Source organism: Sceloporus occidentalis, unplaced genomic scaffold (genome assembly GCF_023333645.1).
Source record: "Sceloporus occidentalis isolate IW3139 unplaced genomic scaffold, rSceOcc1.0.p SCAF_1, whole genome shotgun sequence".
Classification (NCBI taxonomy): Eukaryota; Metazoa; Chordata; class Lepidosauria; order Squamata; family Phrynosomatidae; genus Sceloporus; species Sceloporus occidentalis.
Genome location: NW_028316981.1, coordinates 89,271,962 through 89,299,858, shown reverse-complemented (window position 1 = coordinate 89,299,858; position 27,897 = coordinate 89,271,962). Strand labels below are relative to the sequence as shown.

At 42.2% G+C, this 27,897-nt stretch overlaps 1 protein-coding gene across 2 annotated transcripts; it reads left to right on the top strand.

The window, feature by feature from the left end:
* SMIM3 (small integral membrane protein 3) lies at positions 1 to 26,681 on the top strand. 2 transcript variants are annotated; one of them, XM_089528445.1, is made up of 2 exons: positions 1 to 83; positions 24,644 to 26,681. In XM_089528445.1, the coding sequence occupies exon 2, from the start codon at positions 24,651 to 24,653 to the stop codon at positions 24,825 to 24,827; it is 177 nt and encodes a 58-aa protein (XP_089384571.1). In that variant the 5' UTR covers positions 1 to 83; positions 24,644 to 24,650; the 3' UTR covers positions 24,828 to 26,681. The 2 variants fall into 2 exon arrangements, with proteins under 2 accessions (XP_089384571.1, XP_089384578.1); XM_089528452.1 differs by lacking the exon at positions 1 to 83 and adding an exon at positions 12,699 to 13,182.
* The last annotated feature ends 1,216 nt before the right edge of the window (positions 26,682 to 27,897 follow it).

Here is a 27,897-nt window from a genome sequence, read left to right as displayed (position 1 = left end):
TTCCCAGTCCTGTCGAGAAAAGAGCACGTTGTTTCCCTCGTTCCTCGTTCCTTTTCTATCCCAGGACCTCTTGCATCCATCAGGTAACTTCTCAGCCAGTTTTCTTCCAGGAGCTGGGGAAACAGCGGGGGTCTTCCACTCCTGGCAGGGTTTATAATGCTAGCCATGAGGTTGCTTCCGTTGCACTGCAGGCATAACCCGGTTTGGCACCGCTTTAACTGCCCTGGCTCAAGGCTATGGAATTCTGGGAGTGGGAGTCTGTTGTGGGGTCCAGAGGGCATTCAAGAGTAATGTAGGACATATCCTGGAAAAGGAGGACTCTTTTGCAGACCAGGGACACTGCCTCTTTCGTTCTTAATTTTAGTTTCTTGCCTTCAAGTCATTTATTTACTTATTCATGGCGACCCTCAGGTGACCCTAGCATAGGGTTTTCTTTGGCAGGAAATGTTCAGAGAGGGGTTCGCCCTTGCCTCCCCCTGAGGAGGCTGAGAGAGTGTGACTTAATGCCCAAGGTCACCCAGTGGGTTTCATGGCGGAGCTGGGAATCGAAGCCTGGTCTCTCTCCAGAGTCACAGTCCAACACTCAAAGCACTAGCCTAGCTGTAGCACATGGACTTTTCCCTTTGCTTCCTCATCTCTTCTCTTTCCCTTCCTCACTGTTTCCAGAGGCGGGGGTAAGCTTTTGCTTCAAGGCATGGGGCCATGGTAGTTTCTCTTCCCCTTTCTCCTGCTTTGGGGATTCTCTAGACTAGAAACACCCAGGTCACAGAGGACATTGCAGTCCACAAACTGAGTCTCTCTTATCCAGAACTCTGAACTCCAAAATATTCTAAAATCCAAAAATTTCTTCTGTTATTGTTGTGTGCCTTCAAGTCATTTCCACCTTATGGTGACCCTAAGATAAATCTATCGTGGGAATTTCTTGGCAAGATTCTTCAGAGGGGTTTTGCCTTTTTCCTTCCCCTGAGGCTGAGAGAATGTGGCTTGCCCAAGGTCACCCAGTGGCTTTCCATGGCCAAGCCAGGATCCAGACCCTGGTCTCCAGGGTCATAGTCCAGCACTCAAACCACTACCCTGTGCTGGCTCTCTCTGGCTGGGATAGTGACACCTTTGTTTTTGGATGGTTCAGCCTACCCAACACAAAAATATTTCAAATATTGTATATAAATTGCCTTCAGACTAAGTGTATAAGGTGGATGTGAAACATAAATGAAATTTGTATTTAGACTTGGGTCTCGCGATATCTCATTATGTATGTATATGCAAATACATGTATTCCATAATCCAAAACACTTCTGGTCCCAAGCATTTTGGGTAAGGTAGACTCTGCCTGTAGCAAGAAACCAATGCTGAAATATTTGTGCGTATTGTGTGTGTTCAAGTTGTTTCTTACTTATGGCAACTCTAAGATGAACCTAGGGCCAGTGTGGTGTAGTGGTTTGAGCCTTGGACTAGGACACTGGGAGGCCAGAATTCGAATCCTGGTTCAGCCATGGAATCCCAATGGGTGAGCTTGTGCAAGTCACACTCTCTCATCCTTAGAGGATACCAATGGCAAACTCCCTCTGAAGAAACTTGCCAAGAAAATCCCATGCTAGGTTTACCTTAGGGGAAAAATGACTTGAAGGCAAACAACAAAAGATGAACCTAGCATGGGGTTTTCTTGACAAGATTTGTTCAGAGGATTTTTGCTATTACCTTCCTCTGACAATGAGAAAGTGTGACTTGCCCAAGGTCACTCAATGGGTTTCCATGACTGAATTGGGGATTCAAACCCTGGTCTCCTAAACCATAAACTACTACACCATGCTGGCTATACTGAAATATTTATCTCCATTTACGGTAAATTTCCAATAGAGTATGTGATCAATCGATTTGAATGAAACAATGAATAGGTCTCCATGGGGTGTATCCACACTGCCCAGTTATAGCAGCGTAACTCCATAGCTCCACCCAAAGAAATCCTGGGATTTGTAATTTGGTAAAATACTTTGATTTCTCAAGTGTCTTCTCCTGAGCTACAAATCAAGAGACGTAATAGTGCCACTGTATTCTGCTTTGGTCAGGCCCCACCTGGAATATTGTGTCCAGTTCTGGGCACCACAGTTCAAAAAGGATGTTGAGAAACTGGAGTGTGTCCAAAGGAGGGCGACTAAAATGGTGAAGGTTCTGGAAACCATGTCCTATGAAGAAAGACTTAGGAGGCTGGGGATGTTTAACCTGGAGAAGAGAAGGTTAAGAGGTGATATGATAGCCCTGTCTAAATATTTTAAGGGATGTCAAATTGAGGAGGGAACAAGCTTGTTTTCTGCTGCTCCAGAGACTAGGACCCAGAATAATGGATGCAAGCTCCAGGAAAAGAGATTCCTCCTCAACATTAGGAGAAACTTCCTGACAGTAAGGGCTGTCCGACAGTGGAACACACTCTTTCCTCGGAGTGTAGTGGAGTCTCCTTCTTTATTATTATTATTATTATTAACCTTTATTTATAAAGCGCTGTAAATTTACACAGCGCTGTACATATAATCTTTTAGTCAGACAGTTCCCTGCCCTCAGGCTTACAATGTAAAAGACACGAAACAAAAGGAGAAGGGAGTGGTGGTGGGGAATAGGATCAGGTCCAGCAGATCTTCTCCACCTCCGAGGCCTGGACCAAGGCAGATGGACTGGAGGAAGGGCTTGGCTTCTTAATGGATGCTTAAAAGGAGGCTTCCTGGGTCAGAGAGGGGCTCACCTCTGGGAATGCTTCTCTAAACAATATAGTCTTTAATTCAGTTTTGAAACTGGGTAGAGAAGTGATGAGGTGTGCATGTGGGGGAAGAAGGTTCCAGGAGTAAGGGGCAACAAGCGAGAAGGGACGAATTTGGGAGGGAGCAGTGGTAGTCCTACACTGTGACAGGAGACTTTGACTACCAGAGTGGAAGGTGCGAGTAGGAATGTAAGGAGAAAGAAGGTCAGATAAGTAAGGAGGGGCCAATCCATGGAGGGCTTTGAAAGTCAATAACAAAAGCTTGTACCGGATGCGGAAGGGGAAGGGGAGCCAATGAAAGGAGGAGAAAAGAGGAGAAACATGGTCAAAGCGGCGAGCGGATGTGACAATACGGGCAGCTGAATACTGGACAGAGATTAAAGGATGGAGGTGTGAAAGAGGAAGCCATGTTAGAAGGAGGTTACAATAATCTAGTCGCGAAACCACTAGGGCATGGACCAGAGTCTTGGCAGTAGAGATTGAGAGGAATGGACGGATCTTAGCAATGTTGTGGAGAAAGAATCTACAGGCCTTGGCAGTGGCCTGGATCTGGGGAATAAATGACAGAGAAGAGTCAAAAATGAAGCCAAGACTGCGGGCTTGATGAACCGGTTGAATAGAAGTGTCGTCGACAGAAACAGAAAAGGAATAATGAAGGGTGGGTTTAGATGGAAAGACGAGAAGCTCAGTCTTAGACATGTTGAGCTTCAAGCGCCGAAGCCGCATCCACTGAGAGATGGCAGTCAGACAAGAAGAAACTTGCTGTTCAAGCCCCGTTGAAAGGTCAGGGGTGGAGAGATACAGCTGAGTGTCGTCGGTGTACAGATGATAGGAGAAACCAAAAGAACTGATGAGTTTACCTAGGGACAGTGTGTATAGAGAGAACAGAAGGGGACCCAAGACAGCCCTGGGGAACTCCAACAGATAGGGGAACAGAGGACGAAGTCTGACCACCCGTGACCACTGCAAAAGATCTATCTGACAAGTAAGATTTAAACCAGTCGAGAGCAGAGTCAGAGAACCCAAGGTCAGAAAGTAAACCAACCAGGAGACAGTGATCAACAGTGTCAAAGGCTGCAGACAAATCAATAAGAATGAGAATAGAGTAGAGGCCATTTGTCTTGGCCCGCAAGAGATCGTTTGAGATCTTGGTGAGGGCTGTCTCTGTAGAGTGCTGTGGGTGGAAGCCAGACTGGAAAGGGTCCAGGATGGAGTTGGCTTCAAGAAACTTAATACAGCGAGAATAAATGACCCCGTTCTAGGACCTTAGAAAGAAAAGGAAGAAGAGAAATTGGACGATAGCTAGACAAAGAAGAGGAGTCGAGAGAGGGTTTCTTCAGAATTGGGGAAACGAGAGCATGTTTGAAGTCAGAAGGGAAGGAACCCATAGAGAGAGAGAGATTAAAGATATAGAGGAGCGAGGGCAGAAGAGAAGGGGCTATAGAGATTAGGAGACGGGAGGGAATAGGATCAAGAGAACAGGTAGTAGGTTTGGAAGAATTTAGCAGCGTAGAGAGTTCATCCAGAGAAACGGGGAAACCCAGAGAGTTTATTAGTAGAAGGTACCAGGAGGTTAGTGGTAGGGGGCAAGTCGGGAGGAACTATTTCAGATCGAATAGTAGTGACTTTAGTGATGAAGTAGTTGGCAAAGTCAGTGGGGGAAAATGATGAGAAGACGGGGAGAGGAAGGTTTAGTAGTGTATTGAAGCAGGAAAACAAACGCTGCGGACGCCTCTCATTAGCGCATATCAGCGATTTAAAATAGTTCTGTTTTGCCATAGACAGAGCACGTGAAAAAGATAAAAGGATGAATTTATAATGAATGAAATCGGCCCGTTCCCTAGACTTTTTCCAAAGACATTCGGCCGCTCGAGAGCAGGACCAGAGGAACCTGATAGTGGGAGTGAGCCAGGGCTGAGGCCTAGTCATGGGGGAGGACACACATACAGATACAGGAGCAAAGCTGTCAAGAGTTGAAGAAAGAGTGGAATTAAATAAAGACATTGCTGAATCAGCAGAGTCCCGAAGATCTAGAGAAGAGAGAGATGAATTTAAAGTCTGTCTGAGATGGTCAGAGTTAACAGACTGAAGGTCGTGGAAATGGTGCTGGACAGTACGACGAGGAGGTGGGATATAAGTAAAAGAAATTAAATGATGGTCAGACAATGGAAAATCAGATGCCAGGTAGTCAGAAATGACGCACTTAGCAGCAAGAATTAGGTTGAGACAGTGACCAGAGGAATGGGTTGAGGAGTTAGGATGAAGCTGAAGGCCAAAAGAAGCAAACAGGGAGCTAAGGCGAGATGAAGAAGGCTTGTTGGGATTGTCAAGGTGAATATTAAAGTCACCTAGGATCAGAGAAGGGACTGTATCAGATAGAAAAAACATCAGCCAAGATTCAAAGTCAGATAGGAACTGGGTAGCAGAACCAGGAGGGCGATAGATGACAGCAACCCGGAGCTGTAAAGGAAAAAAGAGTCGAATACAGTGAGACTCGAATGAAGAGAAACAATAGCTGGGGGGAAAAGAAAGAACTTGAAACTGGCAGGAATTGGACAATAGTATACCGACCCCTCCTCCTCGACCCTCAGGGCGGCTTGTGTGAGTAAATGAGAGACTGCCAAAAGAAAGGGCAGCGGAGGTAGCAGTATCATGGGCTGGGAGCCAGGTTTCAGTAAGAGCGAGAAGGTTAAAAGATCTAGAGAGAAAAAGGTCATGGACAGCAGTCACTTTCAGAGCAACAGAGCAACAGCTCCAGAGTGAACAGAGGAATGGAAGCTGGGAGATAGGAAGAGTTCGAATAGGGTTCAGGTTAGGAGAGATGCGTGGAGCCATGGGAAGGAAAGGATTTAGTAAGCGATAATCAAAAGAAGAGAAGGTAACAATGACAAAAGTAGGAATATAATAGCCAACTGTACTTGATAATATTGCCTAAATACCACAAGGCACAAGGGATTTAATAGAGAAGGAAGGGGTGGGATTGGAAGCCTTTGCTCAAGGTCCCAGCTGCTGGGAGTGATGGAAGGAGAGGTGGCTGATGGATGCAGGGAAGGAAAGCTCTATCCCTTGAGGCAGGCCCGATATATCAGACTCACTCCTCAGATGGATGTAGGAATGGGAGGCCCTTTCCTTTGAGGCGGGCCTGGTGGATGAAAGTCACTCCTCAGATAGCTGCAGGGAGGACGGTCTAGAAGCAGTTGAAGGTGTTACTGGCTCTCTCTTCCTGTGGAAGGATCCACTGCAGGCAGGGAGGGCAGTCTAGATACAGTTGAAGGTGTTATTGGCTCTCTCTTCCGGTGGAAGGATCCACTGCAGGCAGGGAGGACGGTCTAGAGGCAATTGAAGGTGTTGGAGGTCTTTAAGCAGAGGCTGGATGGCCATCTGTTAGGGATGCTTTGATTGAGAGTTCCTGCATGGCAGAATGGGGTTGGACTGGATGGCCCTTGTGGTCTCTTCCAACTCTATGATTCTGTGAAATCCCAGAGTGTAGTATGAACACACTCCATAGTCTTATTTATTTAGATTCAATTGTATTTTAGATGGTGGTTACTACACTCTCTTATGATCAAGCCAGTGTAAACAGTGGTTGTGGATGGTGAAAGTTGTGACCCCAAATAGCTGGAAACATATGGTGAGAGCACTTCCTTGGAAAGTGTGTTTATATGTATTTTACTGCCATGGGCCTGTGGCAAAATGTGTCCCCCTGAAATTGTTCAGAAGTCTAATTCTTTCTGTTTTCAGTTTTAGAATTGTGGGAATGGGTTTCTTGCTAAAGGGTCATTCTTTGACACTTCCAGAGGTATTGATTTTGGGGTATTTTTCACCTGGATAATAATTTGGGGTCTAGGTAGGTCAAAAGGATACACAGAAAAGGCCTTGAGAGCTATATGCAGCATGTGTGTTGTCCAGATCTCTGTTACATTTTCAGGGGATGGAGAGGGAGTTTTCCTTCTTCCAGAAGTTGGCGGGAATAAGAGTTTTGTGTTTTTCAGGCTCACATGATCTTCCCAAATGTTTTCAGACTCCAAATGGCTTTAAAAATAAAAGCAGACATGGAGATTTATCCAAGCAGACGTCAGTCTATTTTCTCTTCTTTGCATTTGGGGGAACCACTACATTTCTTAAAAGGCCTTCCAGGCCAACAGTTCTCCTTCACAGACCCTTTTCAAGTCAAGTTAACATTTATTGTACTAGCCAAAGGCCATGACAAAAAGAGCTTATCAAAAAGCATAAAACATTTAAAACCTTTTCCACCTGGGTAATAATTTGGGGTCTAGGTGGGTCAAAGAGATAAAAAAAAGGCCTTGAGAGCTATATGCAACATGTGTGTTGTCCGGATCTCTGCTACATAAGGAAAGAGTTTGTTGGGAATTCATTGCTTCTTTGCCTTTCCCCTGTAGTTCTTCACTGTGGAAGCTGTTGTTGTTGTTCTCTGCCTTCAGAAGGTTGAAATGTAGGATATGCCTCGTAAAAGAAGGACATCTGGTCACCCTGTGTCTGACAGAATTATTAAGTGCAGAATTATTATGAGAAGTTCTTCTTTCCATCAGCCCACCTTTGTGTGGAGGCTCTATGAGAGCCAGGCTCTTAGAAGTACAGATGCCAGTATGTAAAAAGATGTTCTCTAATCCTGTAGAACATCTTCATCCTACACATTCTGAGTAAGTAAAAGCATACCTTTAAAAGCATTTCATTCATTCCAAAAGGGGATTTTTTTAAATTGTTCCTACACATTTCCAATTTTTCTTTTGGACAAAAAGAAAGTGGGGGTGTCCTTGAGGAAACCTTCCATATATAGGTGGGGCTGATGGGAATTCCCATCATAATTCCCAACTTTGGTATACTCCATTCACAAAATCAGTATCTTAAGATGAGTCAAGAGTGATATGAAGAGTCTGAATCACTTTAGGGTTTGGACCCATTGAGCAATGCAGTGGGGGGGGTGTGTGCACAAGGATCTAACGTCCCCATGTGCTTTTCTACACAGAAAAATACCTGAATAGAGCTAAAAAAAAGATGGTTAAAAGCAATTATATCAGGGATGGGCAAAGTGCAATCTGTAGAGATCAGGTAGATCTTAGAGTCCTGCAGACCATCCTGGAAGGCCCCCTGCTAAATCTCCCCAATATTTTAAAAAACTTTCAGGCAATTTTTCACTCCCAAACTACCTCAACAGCTCCCAATCACTGGAAAACAGTAACCACCCTTCCAATTATTAGATGAATCCATGTATATCAGTTAAATTTATTAACTTTATTTATATCCTGTCTTTTTCTGAAGATTCAACTCAAGGTGACTTACAAATTAAAATGTAATTATAATGCAATAAAATTAAAAGCATATTAAAAGGCAGAATTAAAATCAATTTAAATTGCTAACCATATTAAAACAATTTCAGACAGTTAAAACTGTACAGTTTAAAACAATTTAGCACCCTCTTACAGCTCTTTTCTTAAAAGCTTTGACTTTTAAATACCTATCTGAATAAAGAAGTCTTCAGCTGCCCACAGAAGGATATAACATAGGAGGCCATTCTAGCCTCCCTGGGAAGGGAGTATCAAGGCCCAAGATTAGCTGTGGTGAACACCCTTTCTTGTGTTCCTTCCAACCGTACTTGTGAAGGCAACCTTTAGTCTCTGTTAGAGAGAAAGGTATATTGGCTTTAAAAAAAGAAGGAAGAAGTCTTGTGGTACCTTTAAGCAGTAAAGTATTCAAGTCTTTTACTCCAAGTCTCAAGCCTACTTTTAGTTCTCAGTTCTCAAGTGGAGTCTCAAGTCTGGCAGCCAACTTTAACAGGAAAAAAGGAGGTCATGGTGGGGTATGTATGGGGGTAGTGGAGTGTGGATGGAGGGTGGATTTGCTCCCATAGTGCTGGGTGCATTTCTTGGAGGGGAACAGCAAATGCGTTAGGCTAGGGATGGCAAACCTTTTAGAGACCGAGTGCCCAAACTCAAAGGTGTTCCTGCACCGGGGGGTGGGACTTCTGCAGGGTTGAGACTTCTCGGGGTGGGACCTCCCTGGAGACAGCTAAAGGCACGGGAGTGTGGGGGAAGAGAAAGAACAGCTATGCACCTGTTCTTACTCTTCCCCCATCCTCCCATCTCTCTGCGTGCCCTCAGAAATGACTTCACGTGCCATAGGTTCGCCACCGCGGCGGTTAGGCAATGGGCTCGAGACAGGGGTCTACACTAAATGGAGGCTTTATGTATGGCAAATGTAAAGTAAATACTGTTTTTGTCGTGACCGTAGACAGAAAGCAGTGAGATTGAAGTGTTGTTGAAAGGAGGAAAACCATTTTCCGTTCCATATTTTTTCTGAATGAAGTTAGACCAGCAGGTCTGTTCCAAAAAATATACAAATTGTGAGTTGAGTCAATGTGAGATTTATTGCAGAATTAAGTCCAAGTGGAGTCATTGAAGCAACTTGAATCTGAATCAGTCGAGTTGACTCTACAGCACTGCCTTTAAGGCAAACCAGTTTATTTCAGCATCAGGTTTTATGTGCTAATGCTGAAACAAATTGGTTTTACTTAAAGGTGCCACAAGACTCCAACCTTCTAATCTGCAGATAACATTGCTGTATTTGTTACTAGGAATAATTTTACAAACACATGCCCACACCCATATACACACCCATACACACAAACACAAGGGCAGTCATTTGAACTTTGCTTTCCCCCCCACCCTTCCGAATTTTGAGCCCTGAGGTGGTGGCCATTCAGTGTTGTTATGTGAGATAAATAATGTGGCATTGCTCTGTTCCATAATGTACTCTTTCATTATTTGCTTAACCTTTCTATTCTTATGTAACTTAATGGGTTATAGATAATTTCTTTTAATTGCACATGAGGTTAAGATATGAGTTACATGTTTAACAGCATGTACCACCTCATTTCAGGCTGAAGGTGAAGGTCTTTGTTTCTTGTAGAAATGCACCTAAGCAGGCAAGGAGTAAACTTGTTTTCTTTTTTATCATGAGTATAAAGAGAGAGAGAGAGAATACTCAGATAGGAGAAGGAAAAATTATCTTTTACTTTCTCACGATGTCATTTGTTTGTTTATCTAAGTGTGATAGCCAGCTCTGACCATGAACCCGTCTGCACTACACAGTTTATAGCACTGTGGTTCCACTTTAACTACCATGGTTCCATCCTATGAAATTCTGGGATTTGCAATTTCAGGAGCAGTATCTAGGGTGTAGTGGTTTGAGTGTTGGACTCTAGAAACCAGGGATCAGTTCCCAGCTCGGCCATGAAACCCACTAGGTGACTTTGGGCCTCAGCGGAGGGCAATGGCAAACCTCCTCAGAACAAATCTTGCTAAGAAAACCCCATGATAGGTTTGCCTTAGGGTCACCATTAATCAGAACTGACTGGAAGGCACACAAGTACACACAATTGAGAATTCTCCAGATTGCAAAGTCTAGGATTCCATGGTAATTAATGTGGAACCATAGTGCTCTAATTGGGTAGTATGAAAGGGCCCCAGGTCAAGGTTTCAAACGTAGGACAGGGTCAGGAAGGGTAAATTTTACCAGGGAGAGATCAGAATGTAGCCACTGTATGGTAAAAGCAGTGGGAGCTATGCTTGAGAACTTTTTGGAATTTTTAAAAATATCCATTGCCCAAAATAAATCAGAAGCAGTTTTAGAGAAGAAGCAACATTCTGAAGAATGAATTGCTTCCTTGGGACCTTTGTTAGTACAGATAGTCTGTTTTAGTGATGCTGTGACAGTTAAAAACACAAGCCATTTTTAGTCTGTTTCAACAAAGAAAATATAGGTTGCAGAATGCAACAAGTAATGATGCAAGTTTCTACTACTTAGTCAAACCATTTATAGAATAATATTCCCAGTTCTTGACACAACCATTGAAGAAGGATATCAAGAAATTGGAACATGTCCAAAGGTGGGTGACAAGATGGTGAGGAGGCTGAAGACTAAGTCCAGTGAGGAATCCTTTAAATTAAGATGTTGGACATGCAAGGATCATTTTGAAGTGATAACAATAGCCATTTTCAATTATCTGTCGGAAGGGCTGTCACACAAATGATGAAAAAAAAATTGTTCTCTGTTTGCCCTAATGGACAGGACCATAACAAAGGCATTAAATGACAGGAAAAAGGCTAGACGTGATCAAACAGGGGGAAAACATCCTGACTGTGCTTTTCAGCAGTAGAATAGTGGGTCTTTGAAAATGGCAAATACTTCTTCATTGGAGGTTATAAGTCTGGATGTCCACCTTTCAGGTATGCTATTTGGTGTAGTGGTTTGAACACTGGATGCAATTCTGGATATTAGCTCGGCCATGAAACCCACTGGATGATTTTGGGCAAGTCACATTCTCTCGGCTTCAGAGGATGGCAATGGCAAACCTCCTCTGAAGAAACCTGCCAAGATAGGTTCACCTGAGGGTTGCCATAAGTCAGAAACTACTTGAAGGCACACAGTAACAACAGCAAATCAGTAGACTGCCTGCCAGCCTGCAGGAGAAGCTGGTTCGACTAATTGCTTTGGAAGGCATTTATCACACTGAGGTTATTGGAGCTAAGATCAGGGGTGAGTGTGGGTCGAACGTCATAATGCTATGTATTTTCACACCTGCTTCCTTTCAATGGGAGCTGTTTGTGTGGTGCTTCTGCAGGGCTTCCGAACTGAATCCTTACTGGCTCCTCATTTTGGCGAGTTCACTAAATAAGTGTATTGATGGGATTCGCATTGAGGCTTGGTTCGAACTCACTGCGGATTGGTCTGGTGTGGAATTCCAATTTGCTTGTGCTCTTGAACACCACTGCAAAAAACCCCAGGTTGCAAACTTCCCATGATGCCGTGCTGCATTTTTGCCCCATTTGCTTCCGGTGCTCCCCCCTGAATGAATGCATTCATGTTTTAACATGGACAGGAGACATGCTGGCGAGGAGGGGGGAGATCGGGGGGATAGAGAAAGGGAAAGGGAAAAGAGGGGGCAAAGAGAGAGAGTGGGGTTAGTAAAGTTTCTAAAGGACTCTTTGGGGGTGGGGGGGCAGGACGTCCTCCAAAGTGGGGCCAAGGTGGGGCAGGATTTACTTCCAAGTAGAACTGCAGTTTCTACACTGGTTATTTTTGCAGTGAAAGAAATTTATTATTAGTAGTAGTCGTAGTAGTAGTAGTAATAAAAATTTTCACTGCAAAATAATAATAATAATAATAATAATAATAATAATAATAGCAACAATAATTTTGCCAATGGGTGATACACTTGGAGATTCCAAAAAGTTCTCAAGCAGAGAGCATTTAGAGATAGGTGACATTCCCTATCCTTCACGTGAGGTTAGGGATGGAGATCCAGATGACAGATCTGAAGAGAAAGAAAAAGCAGGCTGGAGGCAGAGATGGCACTCCCAGAATTCCATAGTCTCGAGCCAAGGACCCCACAACAAACTCCAACTCCCATAGTAATAATAATTTATTTTAAAAATAATAATAATAATTTATTATTTTAAAAATAATAATAATATATTTAAAATAATAACAACAATAATAATAATTTAAGTTATTAGTTTGCTGAGGCACCAGAGCTCTCTGGCAGAGAAGGCTCAATGTCTCAGGACACTGCAGTTCCCAGAATTCCATAGCACTGAGCCAGGACAGTTAAACTGGAGTTAAACCAGATTATCTCCCCAGTGTGGATGCAACCTAAGAGACGGCAACTGCTACAAAGGGAAGGAGAGATGTAGATGGAATAGATGAGGAGAATGACAAGAGGATAGATGTCGATGTGGCTGAAATGAATGGGGGCTCTGACACGGAGGACCCATTGAATTTGCCTGCTAGGGATGGGAAACTAGAAGGGAGGAAGAAAGGTGATGTTGTCATTCCCGTGAAAGTGGAACCAGGCTCCCTTCTTCACCCCGGAAGTGCAAAGGTTCAGGATGCATCCAGAGCCCCACTGAGCATGTGCAAGGGTCCCAATTCGAATAATTGAATCCGCATGGTATGCACCGATGTGGAAATACAATTTGCACTCACTCCGCTTTGCCTGAATCCGCATCACGTGACTTGCCTTGGATTCGATTCCCCCTCGATTTGGAAGGGCAACGGATGGGCAACCAGGTGTAATAAAACACTCACATTATAACGTCAATTCGCATAGTTCGACCCGCACTCACCCCTGATCTTAGCTCCAATAACCTCAGTGTGATAAACGCCGAAGACTTTGACAACTATACATGTTTATGAAGGCAGGAGGACCCAAGCTTGATTGAAAATTACATCATCCTTTACTTGGGAGTCCTTTCTCTGATGGGTAATTGCTGGATGTGAGGGGTAAAGCACTGAGTAATTATTATTACTACCACTCCTGCTTTACTGCTCCTCCCCATTCTCCTTGTTTCTCATCTAGCTCCAAGAGAAGTTTGGGAAGCTCTTACTCAGACTAAGGCCTACTTATATTATAGGTAAGACTTCTGATTTTAAAAAAATGAAAGAACTGAATAAAAATAAGGGTTAAGGCCTATAAATAAAGGAGGAATAAATGGGGGAGGGGATATATTTTAAAACATAGAAGTTTAATTCTAAGAATGATACGTCCAGACATTTTAAAAATTGTTCATACAGTAAAAAATGGTGATGTGGGAGAGAAGTGCCAGAGGAAAGAACTGTGTGAAAGAAAAGATGTTAAGATTAGAAAGTGATGGAAATTGTGTGAGGATAACTAAATGGGAATAAGGGAGTATGTATGTTGGTGTATATGCAAGGCAAATTGAAGAAAAGATTGCTAATGGAAAAAACAGAGGAAAAGAAGAAAGAAAAATGAGAGCTCCAGGGAGAATGAATTCAGTGCATTCAGAAAATGAAAAAATGTTTTCTGTGCTCTTTGGAAAACCAATGTCAGTTGACAGGTCTGTTCTTTTTAATATTTAAGTACCGTACCTACCAGCTTCTTGGGCTTTTTGTATTTCTAGCTTTGTAGTTCTATGCTACAGTTATCTACTTAAAACAGGTCAGGGAGGAGGCTGTGAATGAGATTACCAAAGCAGTTTGTACTGATATATTAAATGCATCACACATTTCTGTGGCAAAAGTGGTGATCTTCAGCAAGATAAAAAATACTTTCAGTGTGAATTTATGATAAACAAAAATTTGGATGAAGCTTCCCCAGAGTGCAAGTTTACACATTTCTCCTACCTTACAATGCTACTTAATTGCAAATTCAGAATTAGAACTATTTAGAATGCAGTTGCCCTAAATGCACAGAAAATTACATTTACTTCAGCTCTGTCTTCCTGAGTGCAGAAAGCATTATTATAAGCAAGACATTTGCATATCAATTAAAGTATTTTCAAGATCTGAGGAAGTGTAGTGCAGTGAAGATAATAAATTGGTTTTTGACTCTACAAAGGCTAGCATATTTTAAATGAAGAAGTGAACTATAGTTCACAAAAGCTCTTGCTTGTAATACATTTTCAAGTCTGTAAGGTGCCACAGGACTTCAGTGGATTAACCCAACTATCAGAACTCAGAAAAGTTAATTTCTAGGCTAAAAGTCCACAAATCCCTCCAGCCAGCTAGCTTCTGGTAACTGTAGTCCAAAACAACTTTTCCAATCTCTTAAGCTATGCGTTTGGACATACTGAACTACTGAAATCACTGTCCATGAATCCTCTCCAAAGTCATTACTGTGAAACTTTTTCAAGTCATTAAACAATCATGATTTAAGGTGCAATGGCCTGAAGGATATTATTGTTTTGTTTTCCTTTATGCAGACAAGTTGATTTAAACACAAATGCCCCTATGCTCCATGACAGTAATGAATGGATATGCGTGCCACTAACAAACAGCCTGTGTTTTAACAAGTACCATAAGCCCTTGAAGGCGTTAAGATGGGTGTAGTTTGGCCTTCAATCTGCACACACAAGCTTTGACGTAATGCTATCTCTGATCTCTGGAGCGTTCAAGAGAATTGACTCCAGCTTAACCTGTTCTCTTGCTGACGTCAAAAGTGACAATGTGCAAACTTTGTGGGGGAACGTGTTGCAAAATGGTACAGCCAATACAGCATCAGGCTATTCAGTGTAGACCAGAAATCAGATCTCTTTTGTACGATAGTCATTCATACCATCACAAGATCATCTTATGACAGGATGTATGGGAGGCATATTAAAAAGATTGTATTATAGCGCTGTGTAAATTTACAGTGCTATATAAATAAAGGTTAATAATAATAATAACAACAACAACTAATTCTCAGTATTGTTTCTTGTACTTCTATCACACAATTATTGTGAGCTCAGAGCAGCCCTTCTGCCCCCTAGCACCCCTGTGTATAGATAAAAACTCAGAGAAAGGGACTTATTCAAAGCCATCCAGTAAGCTTTATAACTAAGCAAGGGTTTGGATCATTGGGTTCTTCCCATATCCCAAAGTGATATTATAGTCCAAGGATGGGAGATGTTTGGCCTTCTAAATAGTCTAATATTGTTGAGCCTTGGTCAAAATAGCCAATGATGGTGCATGGTGGGATTTACAGTCCAACAACATCTGAGGGGCTGCACAGCCTGATTCCTACCAGCACATTAGACCAAACACAATGATCGCTGCAGATTGTGAAGAAGTGGAAGTGGTAAAGGGGAGGATCCCAGTTGCTATTGAGTCACCCCTCCATACTTTGCAGCATGGTGATGATGGCATGATCACTTTTTATTAAAGCAGTAGTGGCTATCCAAAGTGAGAGGCAAGTAAGGTGATAGGAAGGTGGCAATAGTGATGGGAGCAGTAGCTGTGGAGAGACCTCTCTTCCTTCCAGAGGCAAGTACATTAGCAATAGCAAGTATATTTCTATACTGCGTACTTTTACTACTAAGCGGTTTACAAAGTGTAAGCTGATTGCCTCCAACAAGCTGGGTACTCATTTTAGCGACCTTGCAAGGATGCCAGTCTGAGTCAACCCAGAGCCCATGACTGGTATTGAACTCACAGCCTTGTGGTTTGTGAGTGAGTGGCTGCAGTACAGGCATTTAACCACTGTGCCACCAGGGCACTGAGAGAACTCACAGCACTGTTGCTAACAGATGGTGGCCATCCATCCTCTCCCAGAGTTTTATTGCCATCCCAGGAATAATTCCACATAAAAATTTGACATTTTCATTCAGCAATTAGAAGGCTGTTGAGCAATATTTAATCCTGCATTGTTTCTTTATAGTTTTGGATAGAATGGAAGCCAAAATTCCAAATTCAAACTGTGGCAATTTCTCAAATTTCATAGTTGATTGGGTTTTGTTGGTCTCATTTCTTCACTGGCTTTCCCAGTGAAGTAAACATAATTTGTATGCTGACTTTGGTGCGTTCTAGACGCGCAAAAAGTACGTACTAGGTACGTACTAGGGTTAGGAAAGGGCGTCCTTTCTGGCAGCGCCCATTCTACATGGGTGCCGCCATTGGAACGTCACGACTGCGCCACCTCCAAATGGAGCAGGCGGAAGTGACGTCGTGGCACCGTGTGAGGGCGCCTGGGGCACCCTTTCCACGGCACTGGAAGGAGCTCCAAAACGGAGCTCCTTCCAGGTTTGTGGCTCTGGGCACAGCCTTTACACGGCTGCACCAGCGTCACAAAAGAGAAAGGGGCCAAGTGGCCCCTTTCTCTTGTTCCCCGCCGCTGTTGGGTGTCCTTGGGGCATGAAGCCCCAAGGACACCCCTTTCCAGGCGGTGGGGAAGCAGCCTTTTGCTGCTTCCACGCGGCCTGGAAAGCGGCGGATCGGGGCCTCAGAGGCTGCCGATGTGGCAGCTGAGGCCCGATCCGGCGGGGAAAGGGGCGGGAACAGACCATCCCAAAAGGGTGGTCTGTAAGCCGCCTTTGTTCCAAAGAGTTCTAAGGTATCAGACGTCTTGCCCCTTTTTTTCCAACACCACAACTCTGTGAGAATGCTAAACTGAATAAAGTGTCTGATTTATTGATCTTCTTGGATAAGCAGAGTTTTATACCTAGTATTCCTAGACCATTCATTAGAGTATACCACTCTAGTCCTTATATCATATTGACTGTCACAAATTACTTTAAATGGATTGTTAGTATTAAAATAATGGCCTGGTACATACGGGCCTTTGTGACATCCTCGTCATGTGCTAGGGTTGCCTGGGGGTAGAGCACCCACACACCCGCAACCCTCACACGTGATGAGGGTGTAACAATGGTGGTGCCCTGCATAGATGGGTGCCGCCATTGTTATGTAAGCACCCTGCGGCGTCCACACAGCGCCATGCGGTGCTTACGTACCGAGTGCTATTTTTGTGGTGGACCTAACCCTCCACTTTCCATGTTATTTCTGCCTCTTGTATAAAATTTTCTCTTAAAGGAGTAATGCCCAGGAACACATTTGTTAACTGAGATATCTGTACTTTGTAGTGAGTTTGAGTCGTCCATATAAAGATAAAGATCACATACACCAGGGGTGGGAAATTTAATCCTTAAAATCCCGAGCTCCTTTCTTCCTGAACGTGCACGCACGCACGCATACACAAACACACACACGAGTAAAAAGAGAGGGGCTTAGGTGATTTCTACAGATGTATTTGTGAGGTGAATGGAAATTAAGGCATCTGAGGCTGAAGATACACACTTAACTGGATATAAGTCACACTGAACTGCTGAATCATATTTAGGGTTGCACTGTCAGTGAAACAAGTTAGTTTCCTGAAATTGCTCATGCCATGAGAGAATACCTGTGAGTCAGACAACCAGGAGGTACAGTATCATGGAAAATTTGTCATTATAAGGAATAACCAACTTTCACTTAGAGTAAATAAGATTTTCGATTAGTGCTTGGCAGGAAGTTTCTTCCAAATACTGTAATGGCAGGCTAAGGCATTTCTCTAAAACTGATCACAGAAGATGTTTCCTGTATTATTTGTAGAATCTCTGTGACATTGGATGAATAGCATTCAACTTCAGCATGTTTGCCAGGGAGTTCTTTTACTAAAACATGCCTTGACCTGTCTGTGCCGCAGGAAGAGCTTATTCCACATAATACTCTGATATGGAAACCTACAAAATAGCATCTGCTGTGAAATTTGAATCCCAGAGTGAACCTCCATACCATCTTAACTAAGAAGAGAAACAGCAAAATGCAGGCCTTGACTAACATTTTCCATTTTTTTCTCTTGTTTGGTTTGTAACACCTTGCCTGATGAAGAAGTCAGCGAAGCTTCAAAAGCTTGCAACATCTATATTGTGCATTTTAGTTGGCCAATAAAGGTATCACTGGTAGATTTTTGATAATTTTTTTTCTTAGCAGTGTTCACTCTCAGGAGTCTTCATTATAAATTATGTTCCTACCAGTTGTATTGTGAACTTATTCCCTCCCTGCAAAAGATCATAATTTCTTGTTAAAATTTTACTATTTCATTTCTTGAGATGTTCAAAGCTAACAGTACAATAGCTTTTTATATGATTACAGTGTTCATGTGTTCTCATGCAGAACATGGAAAAGTTACTTGTTTAGGACCCCAGCTCCAAAAATTATCCAGTTAGGAGCTCTAATCCCCAGGAGTACCTTTTCTAAGTTTTGTTCCAATTCCACTTTCTAACAACACACAATCAAGTTTTTTATATCCCATGGAGAACCTCTACCATTAGAAGAGACTCTTCACTTCAGCAATGTGGCCCCATCACCAAAACTGGGGTAATGAAAACAAAGATGGGAGTCGGTGTGTTTATGCACCTCCTCCTTCTGTGTGTTTTGTTTTAAAGCTGAATTTGAATGCATGAATAGGATTTAGGAGATCTACATGTTTGATTAACTGATCAAAGGAAGCACTGAAAGGGGGTGTGGGTGGCTGTGCCAGAGAGAGATTGTGTATGCCATGTTAAGACACAGTTTGTGTTTACTGTGGTTTATTGTGTAAGATACAAATGGCAATAGCAGACAGACAAACATAGCTTTTCTTTTCTTTCCTTTTTTCATGGACTGGTTCTTTCTCATCAGTACCTATTTCTAAATGAGATACTGGAGAAGAAAGCCAAAGACAAGGCATGTTTATAGATGTATTCTCTCTTTCTTTCTCCTCCCTTTTTGATTTGTCATTAAATGGATGAGCCAAGAGATAGTCTTTGCCACAAATTAATCCTGTCTGTGTGTTGTCTATGAAAAAAGAGCCTCTTAAAACTGGTTGATTCATACTCTTATAGAGAAAGAATGAATGGATTTATCCTCAGTGATAGCACACTGGGCTGGAGGGAGATTAAAGAAAAACAACTCTTTGTTGAGGATAGTAAAAGGCCAGAAAGATCAAAGCAGAGTATGCCAGCATATTCACCTGGTATGGGCTGGTGTATTGCTGGTGTCATCTGATTCTTCGTTACTTAACAAGATACTAACTTCATGACTCAGACAGCCATGGTTAAGTATGGGCAAACTGCCTCTAGGCTTCTGAATCAAGTGGAAGATGCCACAACATGAAGTTTGCGTCAGTGTCTATTGTAGTTAAAATAGACAAAAACAACCGTGCATGTGACTGGAAATTCCACCTCAGAAACATTGTTTTTTGTTCAAGCAGGATCTCCCATGCAAAAGGACTGTCAAGAATCAGAATTCACAGGTTTTTGGTTTGAGAACATTTTATGTAATAAGTGCATTCCAATAATTTGTGGAAGGCAAGTGTGTCGGTGTATGTGTATGTGTATACACATATGTATTTGTCTTAAGAGATGCCATATACAGTACTCTCAGTCTTATATGCCTGCTCTTTTTCAGTACTCTGAGTATACCATGCAGGTATAAGCTTGCTCATTTTTCCAAAAAAAACAGAAATCTTGTTGATACTCATAACATTTGCTTTTTCCCATACTCTTTTTCGTGAGAACTCCTCTCAGTTAATATTTCAGTTTTAAAAACATTTTACCCATTCACAGTATAAAATTAAAGTGCTAGTAGTCAGAGGCACTAGGAGAGCTCTGTGGCAGAGAATTCAAAAGACCTCTCCCCTTAAATGGCAAATCCCAGGATTCCATAGGACAGAACCATGTCAGTTTAAGTGGAATCAGTAATATAATGTATAGTATGAATGGATCCCTGCTTGCATATAGAGAAAATAATTAAGGCCTTCCCTTTACATGGTTAGGCAGGAAGGCATAGGTCCCTTTTACAATGCACTGTGTATGGCAAAGATGGGAATCGTGGCCCTCTGCAAATGATTAGACTGCAACTCCCAGCATTCCTCACCACTGGATGTGCTGGCAAGTGCTGCTAGACATTTCAATCCAACAACATTTGAGGGGCCATATGATTTCTAACACTGGCATATGATTTCTAACACTGTACAAACAGCGGTGAAGGAGTGACATGCAGCCGCCCCTTCTTCAGTCAGATCGGGGCTGTGGCAACCTCACGTCGCAGCCCTGATCTGGCCTCTCAAGGTCGCAAAAAGGAGCTGCAGAAAGTGGCCCCTTTTTGCATCCTCAAAGGGTGCCAAAGCCACAGCAGCACGGCTATATGGCACCCCTTCGGCGATGCGTCATCTGGACACAGCGCTGGAGGGGCGTCATGATGCCGCACGCCATCTGGCACCCTGGTGGCGTCATCAAGGGCATGCATCATCTGGATGCGACGCCCTGGCTCCACCCCCAGGCCGGCACAAAGTGACGGTCTATACAGGGCCCCAGTTGTTGAATAAGTCAGCACTTATATAATAAGCCCCATTTACTCTAGTTTGACTATCTAGTTTGCATCTCTGTTTTTTTGTACCAGGCTCAGAATTCTAGGTTTCCTTTCCCTTCCCTCCTCATCCTGACTGAAGGTAGAATAGGTGTTACAGGACACAATTACAGTGCCATTAAGTGAAAAATGATGTCCAGCATCATGTTAGCCACGCATGTAAGCTCAAGTCTGACATACCACTGCAGATATATTTTTGTTTTGTTTTAGTCATTGCTGAGATTAGTATTATCTTCCTCCTTCCATAATGACCAAAGTCCCATCCCAGGACTTGCTGTTTCACAGTGAGCTGGGTGCAGGATCAAAGAAGTGCCTGGTTATGTTCTCATAGTCAGATGTAGACCAATAACCTCATCTGCAGAGATCACCAGAGGGTCCTAGCAGATCCTGCACTTAATGCCATCAGTCTACACCTAGCTATGGGGACATAAGAGGCAATTCTTCAGTCCTCTCCACTAGCTCTCTCCCAGCCACTGAATGGCCATGGGGAGGAGGCTGTCACAGTGAAATGGTGAGTCCCAGGGATGGTGAGCTGAGCCAGCATGGTGTAGTGATTTGAGTATTCGACAACAACTCTGCAGACCAGGGTTTGATTCCTAGCTCAGCCATGAAACCCACTGTGTGACCTTAGACAAGTCACGTGCTTTCAGCCTCAGGGGAAGGCAATGGGAACCCTCCTATGAATAAATTTTGACAAGAAAACCCCATGATAGGGTTCCCATAAGTTGGAAATGACCTGAAGGCACACAACAACGGCAATACGGGGTGATGAGAGGGAAGCTGTAGTCTTATGCAGCTTGCTTAACTTTTACACTACATTCACTAATGTAGGATTTCAGCTGATAATATATTTATGTGGCCCTTGTGTTCTGCCATTCTTGCCAGCCTATGAGATGTAATGGTAGGGAGACCTGTTATCGTGCATTGTGTTTTCTTAATTGTTATCAAGAAAAGTTGGGAAAGAAGGAGTGGTAGTGAGGATCCATGTCTCTTGTAATGATGAGGTCTTGCCTTCACCTGCTCATGAGAAAGCAATGGCTTGGTTATGTGGGCCAACTGTAAGCCGCCAATGGGGGAGGATTGCCTTGGAAAAGAAAATACCACCACCACCACCTTTAGTCCAGTTTGAAGGAATGGCCCTTGGTGCCCTCAGTGTAACAAGGAAAAATAATAGTAAACATTGCTTTTTACATGGAGGAAACTATGTAACAGTTACCAGCCATTGCAATCCTTTTCAAGAAAATAACATCATTACCCTCAAGGGTAACATCTTCACCTGTAACATGCTATTTCCATGTTCTGGCCTTCTCATGTCACAGGTATGAGGGGTGAAGAGCTAACCCCTGCTTCCTTGGCTAGAATTTAGAGTGTTTGGAATGAGACTTTTAATACCAAATGTTAAGAACAACCAGAAAATTCGATTTCAGTCCACTTAGTCTGAAAATTCATTTGCTATATCATGTGGTTCATGCAGGTATGCTGCTACTTTGCTAATATATAAGGTGGCAAAAGAAATAGCAAATGATATTTTTCAATAGGTATTGTGATCCCTTGAGTCATACCTGCTAGATCAGTGGTTCCCAACCTGTGGGTCGGGACCCCTTTGGGGGTCGAATGACCCTTTCATGGGGGTCGCCTAAGACCATTGGAAAACATCTATTTAATTACAGTTATGAAGTAGCAATGAAAATAATTTCATGGTTGGGGGTCACCACAACATAAGGAACTGTATTAAAGGGTCACGGCATTAGAAAGGTTGGGAACCATTGTGCTAGATGAAAAAATAGACACCAAATTGACTGAGAGCAGCAAGCCATTGAGAGTGGATTCTTACAGAAGTTCATTATGTCTTTGCCTGCAGTAAACACTGTAACACAATAAAGCACATCCTGTCACTGCACGTTGCTGTTGGGAGAGAGGCGGGGAAACCAAGTTGTGGCTAGCTGAAATCGATAGAAAAGTACATTGTTAAAAGCTCTTGCAGTCAGTTTCCAAAGCCTGTTGGAAGTGAAATGTTTTCATTTGCTGAAGAAGAACAGCAACGAGGGGGCTATCCTAGTGTTCTGTAGGCTAGGAGAAGCCATTGAAAATGGCTTCTCACATGTTCCCACGAGATACTCCTGCAGAGAGAGAAGCCCCCTGCAATTAAAGGTCTTAGGAGCTTGCACAGGATCATATAGGAAGATAAATTTCATTTATATGGCATCGTTGTTCAGTGTTTCCAGAGTGGTTTACCAAACAAGGTAAATACACACACAAAAACCCAATTGTATTATTAGAACGTTGAGTTATAAGAGCTTCAGTTATATTTTATGGCCTATGACCTGCTGGGACAGTCTGGAAATTTAAAATAAGGGGCAGGTAGCACCCTTTGTAGCTATTAAAACATTTGCTCTAGAGCTTTCCTGTCATCTGCTAAATCAGCATGTTGCTGATTGAAGAGCAAGACTGTTAATTTTTTCTCATCAGACTGTACAGTAATGGTGTAATTGCAGTAATAACCACATATAATAAGTACAAATCAGCAGCAAGCATTTAATACCATTTTTTTATTGAGAGGTATCAGAGTACAGGCCTTTTCTGCTAAATTTCAATCTTTTCCAAATTCTCTTAATAAAACAGAGAGTTTTGCAGCCATGCAGCTTAAGATATATGACTGAGAGTCTGCCTCTCTTCCTAAGAAGTACCTCCCTCTTTCCCCACATGTATCACATTTGGATATTATAAATAAGTACTTTAGTATTTTAGTATTGTACAACGGGTTGTCAACTTTGCACAAGAGACACTTTTATGGTATTCTATAAGAATGCAGTGGTCTGGAATTAAGAACTTCCATTATGTCTTGTATTGTAAACCATTGGCCAAAGCCAGCCCTAGAGAGCTTGCATAGCCAGTCCCCTATTTCCATGTACAGAGGTCAACCAGGCTGATAGCTGAACCTTGCCCGAAGATTGATAATGGAATAATTTTCTCTACCAAATCAGAAATAACAGGCCAGCATATGGGGCTGGCTTAGATTGTGTGGCACATATGGCCTGTTGCTATTACATTGTGCTTAATGGTAGGGCTGGTCCTACACATGGGTTAGTTCTTTAATTCTTTTTTTAAAATACATTTATATCTTACATTTTGTAAAAGTAACCCAACTGTGGCTGCACCTGCACTGCAAAAATAATCCAATTTGACACCACTTTAACTGCCATGGCTCAATGCTGTGGAACTCTGGGAACTGTAGTTTGTTATAGTACCAGAGTTCTCTGATAGAAAGCTAAATGTCTCACAAAACTACAAGTCTCAGAATTCTATAGCATTGAGCCATGGCAGTTAAAATGATGTCAAACTGGGTTATTTCTTCAGTACAGATGTAGCCTGTGTTGGCTAGGTCAGGACTTGTTTGAAAGCATCAAATTTCATCAGATAAGAATTAGAACCTGAGTTTCATATATGCTTGTACAACATACCAAATGTTAGAGCAAGCCATACTGCTCTAAATGACATCAATTTCTGTATGGTGCATGGGTGAATATTGTTCGCAGAAGTGATCTGCCCCATTGGAGCCACACAGACGTTCATGAGTGGGCCCTATGCTGTGACTATTCAAATGGCAATTCTAGCTACAATGTGGGAATGAATAAGTGGAACTTGCTTCTGAGACAGCACGTACACCTAGCCCTCCATATTTGTGGCTTTGACTTTTGCAGATTTGATTAATATGTTCTTTCTAGGAATTTCTAGGTCCTCCAGCACAACTCTGCTGGAAATTGACCATAGAGGTGTGCTGGAAGACCTAGAAATTACTAGAGAAAACACTTCTCTAGGCATTTGCAGGTCTTCCAGAGTGATTCTGTGGTCAACCACTAGCAGATGTTGACTACAGAGTTGCACTGGAGGACCTAGAGATTCCTAGAGAGGTGTTCTCACACAGGTAAAAAAGAATGTTATTTTATCTGTGGTTTTTCCACTTTCATGGGGGCCCTGTGCTCCTAACCCCAGTGAATGTGGAAGGTCCACTGTATAGGGTTTCATTGCTTTCCTACGTCTTGGAGTTTGGGCCTAAATTACTTTACAGATTAAAATGTTCTACTTATCTTAATATGAAACCAAGCTCTTCTGTTTCTGCAGTGAAGAAAGGGAAAGGTTTTATAACACTCACAACTGGAATTGTTTCTTCAGGGTCCTGTTAAATTAATACCTGTTTTTCCCTTTAAGGGTGAAGATGGATGCTATCACACCCACACAACTTCCCCTCCCAAAGCACATTTTGGATGTATGGGTCATTGTTCTGGTCATCCTAGTCACCATCATCATCATGACATCCCTTCTGTTGTGCCCAGCGACAGCTGTGATCATTTACAGAGTTCGGACACATCCTATACAAAATGGAGCTGTGTGAAACTGGCATCCTTCTGTCAGTGTTTGGTTTTCCATTTGTGAAACATGGACTTAAAGTATAACATGGAAAATGATCAATGTCTCTACCTGTCTTCAGCATTAGACAGACATCTGAGGAGGCAACAAAAAGGCATGCCAGCATGACACTTACACATGGACTGTGCACTCATAAAATGAGATGTCTCCGGGTCATAAATAACTGCTACTTCACATTGTGACCCTAAAACACTAAACTCGATACTTAATCCATCTGTTATGGAACCAACCGACCTGATATAGGATTCCAGATTGCCGCTGTTTTGATGTTTAATCAAAATATGATTCTTGGAAATCTGATTCTTTGTGTTTACTGTGCAGACTGTTACAGAGAATTAAGATGATGGCAGAACCAGATGCCCAGAGAAGTAACATGGAATGTCTAATAACAAAAGCCCTTTAAATAATTTCCAGATGTGGTTGCCATGTGAGCAACCTGCTTTGTCTGTTGTGAACAAATTGCTAACTTCTTTGTAAAAGAATAATTGCAGGGGGTGGGGGCGGGGGGAGAGCATTGATTGTTCCCAGTTGGAGTATTTGGTTGTTTTCTCCTAAGGTCTAATGTAAACAGCTACAAATAGCTAAAAAGGAATTAGGAAGGAGAAATGAGACTGAAGCAGATAAGCACTCATATGTAAGCAAAATATTTGGTTTTCTTTTTAAAGAAATGTTTTTTACAGAAAAGTAATGCAAAAGCAGAGGGAAGTGAGATTCTATCAGAGTAATTTTACAGACAAGGGTTTGTTTATGATGTGGCAATGATAAAAGAGAAAGTAAAAGTATAGATGGATTGACTCAATAAAGGAAGCTACAGCCCTGAGTTTGTTAGAGCAGGGCTGTTGATGAGTAATGCCTCTTCAAAGTCTCTTATTCATAGATAAATGTGTACACAAATGAGAATGCATCTGGTTTGAGCACAGGGATGTACAACTGCAGTTGTTGGGGATCAGTCCCCCCCCCCAAGAATCCACTGGGGGCTGTACAGTCTGCCAAAAGAGGGAGGGGGAAGACAAATCCCAACATGGCCAGAAGTCTGCTTGGGTTTTGAAAAGTTCACAACAAACTCTTTACTGGGAATGGGGGGTGCAACCTCTCTAAAAGGTGATTTACCTCTACTCAAAGCTTCATTCCAAGAGAGGCAGTTCACTCTTTCCTTTTCCTCTTCAGCCATAAAATGGGTACTCTGGGCAGCCCAGAGGGGTGAAGGGTCACAAAAATAGAAGGGGTGGTACATATTGCCCCAGGGCCACACTTTACTATCTAGCAGTACTGTAAGCAGGGTAGAAGTGCTCACCCTAATTGAATCTAATGAAAGGATACTTGGAATCAGCTTGTTGCATTAAAATTTGTAATAGCTATAAGCAGGGATGAGAAGATGTAGCCCTCAGAATGTTGTTGGACTTCGATTCCCATCATCCTTCGTCTCTACTTCTGGTAATTTTGGCTGATGGTGGTTGCATTCCAACAACATATGGAGGGCCACATGTTTCTTTCTCCTCTTCTATAGTCTTCAGTCTCCTTTGAAAATGGAGCTGCAGTGACAGAGGTTTATTATTAGCCAAGACTCTACCTGTTACTCTACAACACAAGGCACTTCCTGAGGCACCCCATCAAAGTAAGTTGTTAGGAGATGCTGAGCCTTCCTAGTTCATCTGTGTAAAGGGTATGTATTTTAGATGCACTTCAGTCCATGAAAAATAGCCATAGGAAAGGGAAACTATGTACAGTACACATAACAGGAATGTGGATGGATTTGCAGCAGAAAGTATCATGTTAACCTATAATATTGTATGAACCCACATAATAAACAGTTGTTATTTTGGGCAAATCTCTAACTACTGACTATGTTTGCAGTCTTTATTATGATACTCATACTTTGCTTTGCCCTTATTGTTGAAATCTCCCTGTCTAGTGTAGCTATTTGCAGTGAGTCCTCACCTTTCTAGTCCTTCCAGGCATGCAACTAAGTTCATAATGCATCTCAGACTTGCTGCGGTAACAACCCCATCCAAAATATATGGTTACTACAAAATGTCCCATTTTTAAATGGATTTCTACCCCCACTCTCCAGATTTTCTGTTTTTACCCACCATACTTTTAGTCTTGTTCTTGGAGAGCAGGGGGATGTGAGAAAATTTATATTAAAATTCAGTTCTTTAATTTAGAAATAACAAAACAAACAGTAAAATAGAAAGACCCATACCATTTACAGCTCTTCGTTTACAAAATAGTACCAGGGGAAAATCCATCTCTGAATGGAAACAGGATCTTATGAATCGAGATCTGCTTTTACACAATACATTTTATTGAATAAGAATAAAACCATTAAAAAATTAGTAGCTGGAGGATGTAAGAAGAGCAAAGATCAAATCCTACCAGCTTTATAATATTTAAGACAATTCTGTGATATAATTGTATGTTTTCTTTTGGTGGAGTTGAAACAGGATGAGGTTTGGATTCTAAACTTGTCACAAGCCACAGCATCATCATATGCACATCTTGAACCATTTTCTCACAAGATTTGGACATAAGACTGACGTACAATGATGAACAAACAAAAGCCAGCCCTAAATTATGAGATGAGTCAAGACTAGTGTGGAAATGTGATAGTTGTTTTTATGGTTTGCATCCTATTTCATATAACTGAAGAGAAGGGATGGAGTAGATAAAGGAATTTGTAATTCAATGGTGTTTGCGCAGGGACATTGTTATAGATAACTCTCAATTTAATAATAAAACCACGGGAACCCTGGGAACCTGGGACCTTCTCTCACAAAGCCACAGGTCTGTTGACAAAACCAGGAATTTGGCAGAGGACCCAGAAGGTTGAAAATGCCAAAGTTTATTCTTAAAACAGGCAAAGAACAATGTCCTCAGTGGATTTCAATGTTCCAAAACTGAGGCCCAGAACAAGACAAGATGGCCTAATTTTATAGTCAGTTATACAAAGAAGCTCCTTCATCACATTTCATTGGCTAATTACATTTAAACATACAGAATTTTTACAATTAAGACAGAGAATTATGCATATATTA